Genomic DNA, 8,501 nt, shown 5'->3' on the forward strand with positions numbered 1-8,501 from the left:
CCAATCTCTCACACACACACACACACACACACACACACACGTTTCTAACACTCCATAGCCATTCTATTAGCCATTCTGTAGCTGGAGGAAGCTATAGGTCATGCTACACCACAGTCAGACCTCAAGAGGACTGTGCTTCAAAAAAAGACAGCCGCCACGTGTGCCCATGTGCTATGAGATCCCATTGATAGGAGGAGTCTAGACTGGGCATGTCTAGAAACATAAAGAGACGAGTGTCTTTGCTCTTCCCTGAAGCCAGGAGCAAGCAGGGAGCTAAGGGTGAGGGCTAAGGAGTGGGGGGGAGGGGGTATCTGTACCTTTTCTTCTTCTTGCTTTTTGGGTCACACCCGGCCATGTTCAGGGGTTTCTCCTGGCTCTGCATTCAGAAATTAATCCTGGAAGTGCTCAAGGGATGGTATGGGATGTTGGGGATCGAACCCAAGTTAGCCACGTGCAAGGCAAACACCCTCCCTGCTGTACTTATTGCTCCGGCCTCTGTACCCTTTCTTCTTTGGCCCTAAAGCCAATTGTGGGGATGGATGTACATTTCATGAATGTACTGAAAGTCACTTCATTGTAAACTTGAAATGAGCAAGTGCATTATATTTCAAGACATATGTTTTTCTTAAGAAAGAAAAGAAAAATGAGGGGCTGGAGCAATAGCACAGCAGGTAGGGCGTTTGCCTTGCACGCGGCCGACCCGGGTTCGATTCCCAGCATCCCGTATGGCCCCCCGAGTACCGCCAGGAGTAATTCCTGAGTGCATGAGCCAGGAGTAACCCCTGTGCATTGCCAGGTGTGACCCAAAAAGCAAAAAAAAAAAAAAAGAAAAGAAAAATGAGGATTAAGGCCATGATATTTACTGTGCCATGATTATTGAATACCATGTTGAAGATCCATGCCAAAGTAATGAGATAAGAAAAATACACAAAGGTATAGAGAATAAGATAAGGAAATAAAAAGTGTCCCTGTAGAACTCCCAGAAGACTTTACAGAATTAGGATCATTTTATGTGTTATCATGATTGTTGAGAGAAGGATCAGAAAAAAAATCAAATTTATGCTACTTACAAACGGTGAGAAGTACAACTTTTTAAAACAGACTTTTTACAATGGCAGTGAAAATATGTAGCTAGATCCATAAAAACAGGTTTGAATTCTTTATGAAGAATGATTAAGTTCTACTGAAAGATAGTCCAAGAGGAACATTCCAAGGGTAGACCTGTCTGGCCTTCCTCTCAGATTCCTTCTAAAAGAGCAGGTCAGGGGGCTGGAGTGATAGCACAGTGGGTAGGGCATTTGCCTTGCACGTGGCCGACCCAGGTTCCATTCACAGCATCCCATATGGTCCCCCGAGCATCACTGTAGCACTGTCGTCCCACTGTTCATCGATTTTCTCAAGCAGGCACCAGTAACATCTCCATTGTGAGACTTGTTACTGTTTTTGATATATCAGATACACCACTGGTAGCTTGCCAGGCTCTGCTGTGCAGGTGGGATACTCTCGGTAGCTTGCAGGGCTCTCCGAGACGGATGGAGGAATCGAACTCAGGTCGGCCGCATGCAAGGCAAACACCCTACCCACTGTGCTATTGCTCTAGGCAGAGTAATTCCTGAGTGCAGAGCCAGGAATAACCCCTATGCATTGCCGGGTGTGACCGAAAAAGCAAATTATAATAATAATAATAATAATAATAGGGGCTGGAGTGATAGCACAGCGGGTAGGGCATTTGCCTTGCACGCGGCCGACCCGGGTTCAAATCCCAGCATCCCATATGGTCCGCAGAGCACCGCCAGGAGTAATTCCTGAGTGCAAAGGCCAGGAGTGACCCCTGTGCATTGCTGGGTGTGACTCAAAAACCAATAATAATAATAATAATAATAAATTAAATAAATAAATAAAAATAAAAGGCAGGTCGATGAAGCTGAAGAATGAGCCACACTCAAATGACTGGTGTATATAGTTCACATGAGGGAGAACCGGGCTGGATCCCCGGCACCACATGGTTCTCCTGAGCACAGCAGGCAGTGACCCACAAGCACCAAGCTAGGAGTATTTCCTGAGCATTTCCAGCTACAGTCCAAAGCCGACCCAACAACCCAAAAGCCCAAAAAGCAAAGGCAGGTTGAGAGGCTAAAGATGCAGGACAAAGGGCAGAGGACATGGCCAGTGTGTGCCAGGCCTTGAATGAGATCCCCTCTCCCAAGCCCTGTACCCCGAGAGGCCTGGAATGAAATAAAAGGAAGGTTGAGACTGGACTATTATAAATGCAGTATTTCCTTTCTGCTTTAAAAATATTGCCCTGGGGGGCTGGAGCAATAGCACAGCGGGTAGGGCATTTGCCTTGCACGCGGCCGACCCAGGTTCGATTCCCAGCATCCCATATGGTCCCCTGAGCACCGCCAGGGGTTAATTCCTGAGTGCAGAGCCAGGAGTAACCCCTGTGCATCGCCGGGTGTGACCCAAAAAGCAATATGTATATATATATATATATTTTGCCCTGGGAGTGGAGACAAGAGTACCCCAAACCCCACCAGGAGTGACACCCGAGTGCAGACAGGAGAAGGCTCTGAGAACCCCCTGGAGTTGCCCCTAAACCATCCATATGCATATACCATATATACATATAGATAGATATGTATGAATATATCCCTGTCTTGGATCCTGGTTAAAATGCAAATTTTTGAAATTCTCAATCCTCCTGGGATATGAGTTATGTGGCCATTTTAGCCCTAGCCGTGGGGATCTGGAGACGTGGAAGGTAGGACAATTCCAATGTTCCTCATTCTACTCCCCTAAGCCCACTTGGCTCAGAAACAAAGGCTAAAACACTGGATGCGTGTGGCCCCTTCCATGGCCCACACCAGACTCCCCCCCAGTCTTTGCCGTCTCCTGGTGTCTCTGCTCACAGTCCCTGGATAACCTTCCTCCCCAGCGAGCTGCATTTATTCCGTCCCGTCACCCGACTCTGCCACAGGTCAAAGGAGCCACGTTCCCAGAGTCCTGGCCACCATTCCAGAGCACTGCACTGAAGCTACTCACCCAACATGACACCCCACCCTTTGCCCCTTCTTCCCTACCTCCCCGCAATGCCAGTGGATCCACTTCTCAATGTCCACACGCACAGACACACACATCAACTGTTTCTGAAATATCTAATCTTTATGTGCCAGGTGCCAAATTTGTGGGGGTTTTTTTAGGGTCTTTTTATTGGGGGGGGAGGTGTTGGAGACACACCCAGTGATGCTCAAGTGCTCAAGGATAGCTCCTGGTTCTGCACTCAGGAATCACCCCTGGTGGGCTCGGGAGAATCATATAGGAATGCCAGGAATTGAAATTGGGTTGGCTGCATACAAGGCAAATGCCTTACTTTGATAATACCTTGCTGTACTCTCTCTCTGGTCCCTTAACTGTTTCTGCTTTATGTGTTAGGCACCTTATTTGAGTTTGTTTATTTATTTATCGATGAACAATGGGATGACACTGCTACAGTGCTTTATTTATTTTGGCTTGGGGGGAGTCATACCTGGTAGTGCTCAGGGCTTAATCATGGCTCTGTGCTCAGGGAGCACTCCTGGTCATTCTCAAGGGACCTTATGGGGTACTAGGGATCAAACCCAGTTAGCTGCATTGGCAAGGAAGGTACCCTACCACTGTACTATCTTTCCAACCCCTGGGTATCATATTTGAAACTTGGGACATGGCGGAGATCCACACAGATGATCCACACAGAGAGAATCAGGCCTAGCTCAGGGCTTCTCAGCATGGACACTCAGGGCTGGATGACACTTAACTGTGGGAGCACAGGCTGTACCGCAGGCTCCTTAGCTGCACCTCTTTCCACAAATGGCCAGTAACACTCTCCTCTCTGCATTGTGACAGCCAAAAATATTAGGGTGCCATGGTGGAACCCAAGTCAAGTGCATTCAAGGCAAAGTGCCTTGACCCCTGTACCAGGAATGGCTCCTGACAGTGCTTGGGGGACCATGTGGTGCTGGAGATTGAACCCAGGCCTCCAGCATGCAAAATGTGTGCTCAGCCAGTTAAGTGATCTCTCTAACATCATCATTTCTTCACGGACATCATGATAACCCCCACCCCCACCCCCAAGATCCAGCGTCAGTCAGTTTGAACAGACCAAGTCTCCGGAGCAAAATCTTTGAGGCACTGTCTGAGATTTAGCGGTGCTTCTGTGCAAGGAACGGTGGGAAGTCACCTGGGGCCCAGGGGCTCATCTGCCCAAATCCCTCCACCCAAAACTACCCCCAGTTTGGAGCTGAGCTAGACTGGGTCATGAGCACACTACTGCCACTGACAGGGGGAAGGGAACGGCAGAGGGTGGGAACCCAAAGATGCCCTGCTGAGGGCAAGTTGCAGCAGACCCTTGGGCACACAGCTGTCCTTGCTGCAGCCCGGAAAGGACGTGAATAAGAAAAGAGGAAGAAGCCAAGCTCCAGCACAGCAGGAGGTGCTCCAACATGGACCAGCCTGGGCAGAGCTCTGTGCTGCCTTCGCCAAGCAGGGCAGAAGCCCCCGGGGGAGGTGGGAGAGTGGCCAGCTCCAATCTCAGCCCAGGGCAGGGGCCATGGAGCAAAAGTGGCCCAGTGGCATGGTTTTCCAGCTATGAAGGCACCCTCCCGCCCCTGTACAGATGACCTGTAGGAACCCCGAGGACAAAAACAACCATACAGCCTTGACCATGGGGAAGTCTCAAGGAGGGGGGGGTCGGGTCCAATAGAGGCTCTGCTCTGGAACGCCCCTCCACCCCTAACCCCAGAACAGTCTCACTAGGAACATATGCTCAGTCAGGGGGACACTCGGAGGTGGGGGGGTGGGACTGGGCTGTGGACCCCTCCCACTGCTCCTTCTCTTGGAGGGGCATTAGGGGGTGAGGGCCATATGGGGGGGCGAACTCCTGCACCTGTGTGCCCCCTTGGGCTAAGGATGGGACTCCCTGAGGTTGGGCGGAATCAGGGGACAGTCACAGATCTGGGTCTGCAAACACTCACCATCTTCTTAGGGGATCCTGCTGAACCAGTCAGCCAGAAGGAGAAGGACATATACAAATGGATGCAGAGGGCTCTCTCACATGCCGGATACAAAGAAACACAGCAGGGGAATAACTAATGGCCAAAGGCAACAGAATGGGACACCTGGTCTAGGAAACTGATGGAGCTTACCAAGACTGGGGAGCCCGGGGTGCTGGAACATTGTATACAGGAAACTCTATGGTGAGCAGTACTGTGAATCACAGTGCCTCAAATTTTTACATTTTTTTAATTAAAAAAATTAATTTGCTATCCTTGACCCATGATCCAGGCCCACTGTGGCCCCTATGAGCCTCCTGCCAATGGGTGGTGTGTGTGTGTGTGTGTGTGTGTGTGTGTGTGTGTGTTTATGCGTATGCATGTGTACGCGTATGTGCTAGGTGTGTGTGCCTGCATGTATGCATGCATGCGCTTCCTACCCCACCCCCAACGGTCCACACAAAGTTCAATTCTGGCGAAGCAATGCTAAGGGGGTTTGGAGCCTCGAACCCCTAAGCCTTTCCTCCAACCAAATTACCCAAAGCACAACAGAACTGGGGGACACCTGCCTGACCCCTTTGGATGCTTGCGACACTCAGAAGGATTTATCGGCAGCCTGAACACTCGGGGCTGCACGTTCCCCGCTCCATCTCTGCGCCCCCCGCTGCCCCACCCACACACCAACACACACACCTTTCCTCAGCAAGAACAAAGTTGCGGGGCCCCTCGACCCGCGCCGGGCACGCGCTCCGGAGCTCTGCGCGCAGCGCACACAGGCCGGCGGCCCCTCGGGCTGGGGACGCGCGGGCGCTGCGGCGGGCCCCGGGGAGGCGGGGGGCCCTCCGCGAGCGCCGCGCCCGTGCCCGCACTTTCTCACCTCCTGATGTAGTTCCTGCCGTACAGGAACTGCTGCAGCAAGGTCACCAGCGCGAAGGCGCAGATGAAGATAAAGAGCAAAGTTCGGCTCCCCAGCAGGTCGCGGTTGGCCGAGGGATCGGCGTAGCGCATCCTGGCGGCCGCCCGCGCGCGCCGAGGCGCAGCGGCCGCCGGGCGCCGTGGGGTCCCCGCAATCCCGCGCGGGGCCGCGCTGCCCACCGGGTGTCTGTTCACGCGCTCAGGCGGGAGCGGGGGCGCTCGGCGGGGCAAAGTTTCCGGGGGGCGCGGCTGGCCCCGGGTTCATCGGAGCGGCGCGGAGGGCAGGGCGGGCGTGCGGGGCGCTCGGGCCGCGGCCCCCCCGGGCCTGGGTTCCGGATGCCTCGACCTCAGCACGCCGGTGCCCGGCCGCCGCGATCTCCCTGCGGAGCAGCTACGCCAGGTGCGGAGAGCCCGGGGCGGCCCCTCCTGCCGCCGCCGCGGCCAATGGGGAGCGGGGGAACCCGAGCGCCGCGCGCCGCCCCCTGCGCCCCGGCTCCAGCTTCGCGGGCGTCCGGCCGGGCCGGCCCCGCGCGACCCCCGCGCCCAGGTGGGTCTGCGCCCCCTGGGTGGCACGTACGGTGCGCCCACCCGACTCCCGGGCAGCCGGGCCGGGCGCGGGCGGGCGGTGGCGCGGGGGAGGGGTGGTGCGCAAAACGCTGGGTTCGCGTCGTGGAATGAAAAAAAAAGGCGGGGGAAGAGGAGGAGGAAGGTTGAGGGGGGCTTTGCAGGGAGGGGCCGCCCCGCCGGGGAGGACTTGGACGGGCGCGGGAGGCTAGTTGACTCGCCCGGTTCGCTACCCCCGGGAAGCCGGAGCAAGGTCAAGCCCGGCGGCCAGTCAAGGACGGCGCTGGCGGTGTCCGCATGCTGATGGCCCGCGGGGTGGCCCGCCCGCGCTCCGGGGGCTCAGCTCAGGCCGGGAGGAAATTCGGGGGGCTTTGCCTGCCTCCCACTCCGAGTCCCAGGCCCCCTTCCCTTTTCCCGCTGCGGCTCCTGGCTGCTCATCAGAGACCAACGTGGTCTCCTTGGAAGACCTCGTGGATTTGAAGCGGGGCAGCTGGCCGCCTTGGGGTCCCACCACCCACCCCCGCCAAAGGGGTCTGGGTTGTGCTTCAGAACATGCATGCCGGCTCCACCAGCACTGACATGGCAACCCAGGCGCTCCCAAGCCAGAAGTGTGAACTCTTACGTGCTCGCCCCCGCACCCTCCCATCCCGACGGCCACCAAAGCCGACCCAGGCTGCATCCCCTGCGAGCCCCCTTCCCAGGGACCATCCCACCACTATAGGACAGGGCTGAGGGTCGCACGGGGAAGAACACGGGAACTTGTCACAAACTCGGAAGGGATAGAACCAGACTCTGACCTTGGTATTCAGCAGTTTTCCTCCTCAGACTGGGAAAACGACCAAAGAACTACCAGGGGAGCTCATCATTGGCTGTGCCTCTCCCTGCCCCCATCACTGGAATTCCTGCCAACAGGCAAGGTGAGAATAGAGGCTAAGGAATTGGTGCATCTAAGGACACCTGTGAGCGGGGCAGGAGAGAGAGGTCAGCGGGTAAAGTACTTACTTTGCACTGGTCAACTCGGGTAAGTATTCTAGGCATCACATGTGGTCCCCTAAGCACTGCCCAAACACACCCCTGACCCAAATAATAAAATCTCTAAGAGCAAAACAAACAGCTGGGTGATGGAGGTGCTTGCCTTGCACGTGGCCCACCATGGGTACCACATATGGTCCCCCATCCCTGCCAGGAGCAATTCCTGTGCACAAAGACAGGAGTAAGCCCTGAGCATCACTGGGTGTGACCCAAACACGCACGCACGCACACATGCACACACAGCTCGAATGTGCTAGAATGTTTAACTAGTTAAAGGAAAAACACACTTAGGTAGCCGGGATTGAAACAGTCCCTAGCTTGGACTGTGCTTGGGCACCAGCAAGCCCTTTGCTGGTGCTGGACTCTGAGTGCATCAGGCTCTCCTGGCCTCTGGCTGGCCCATTCATTTCTCAGTGGGAGTGAAACTCGTGGCCCAGGAACACTCCCAAATCTCCAGATGCCCCGCCCCACACTTGCTGTCTTTCAGTGTTTCATGTTTTTTGAACAAGGACACTTTGCCCATCTCATGGCCCTGGCTCACTGCAATGATGGAGGGCTCAGGCTGGAGTTCATGGATCGGCACTATTTCGTCCGGTTGGTCCTCCGCCACAAAGCTCCTGAGGGCCGTGGCCATGAATCAAGGCTCTTTGGAGCCACATGTGCTTGGAAAATACAAAACTTGGCACTTTTTAAATTTGTCTTTTTCTACCTTTTTTTTTTTTTTGAATGAACGTTTGGCTTGGGTGCGTGGTGGGCACACACAGCCATGTTCAGGCTCACTGGACAAAGACTCCTGACTCTGTTCAGTGATCACTTGTTGTGGGGCCTATGAGGTAGCAGGCATTCAAACCTGCATCAGCTGTGTGCAGAGCAAGCCCCTGCCCACAATTATTTTTCAGATGTGCAGTGTGCTGAGTTTCCATACGTTGAACATACCCATATCACCAGGACACAAAAATATGC

General features: G+C 54.5%; 1 protein-coding gene across 2 annotated transcripts in view; it reads right to left on the minus strand.

Annotated features, from left to right (window-relative positions):
- ST8SIA5 (ST8 alpha-N-acetyl-neuraminide alpha-2,8-sialyltransferase 5) overlaps positions 1-6,481 on the minus strand; it is a 62,128-nt gene extending 55,647 nt beyond the window's left edge. The window contains exon 1 of one of the 2 annotated variants that reach the window (XM_012932185.2): positions 5,905-6,481. In XM_012932185.2, coding sequence (XP_012787639.1) covers positions 5,905-6,035 — 131 coding nt within the window. In that variant the 5' untranslated portion in view covers positions 6,036-6,481. The remainder of the gene's footprint in view (positions 1-5,904) is intronic. The other variant, XM_004606105.2, reaches the window with a different exon arrangement.
- Between the last annotated feature and the right edge of the window lie 2,020 nt (positions 6,482-8,501).

The sequence above is a fragment of the Sorex araneus genome, chromosome 2 (genome assembly GCF_027595985.1).
Source record: "Sorex araneus isolate mSorAra2 chromosome 2, mSorAra2.pri, whole genome shotgun sequence".
Taxonomy (NCBI): Eukaryota; Metazoa; Chordata; class Mammalia; order Eulipotyphla; family Soricidae; genus Sorex; species Sorex araneus.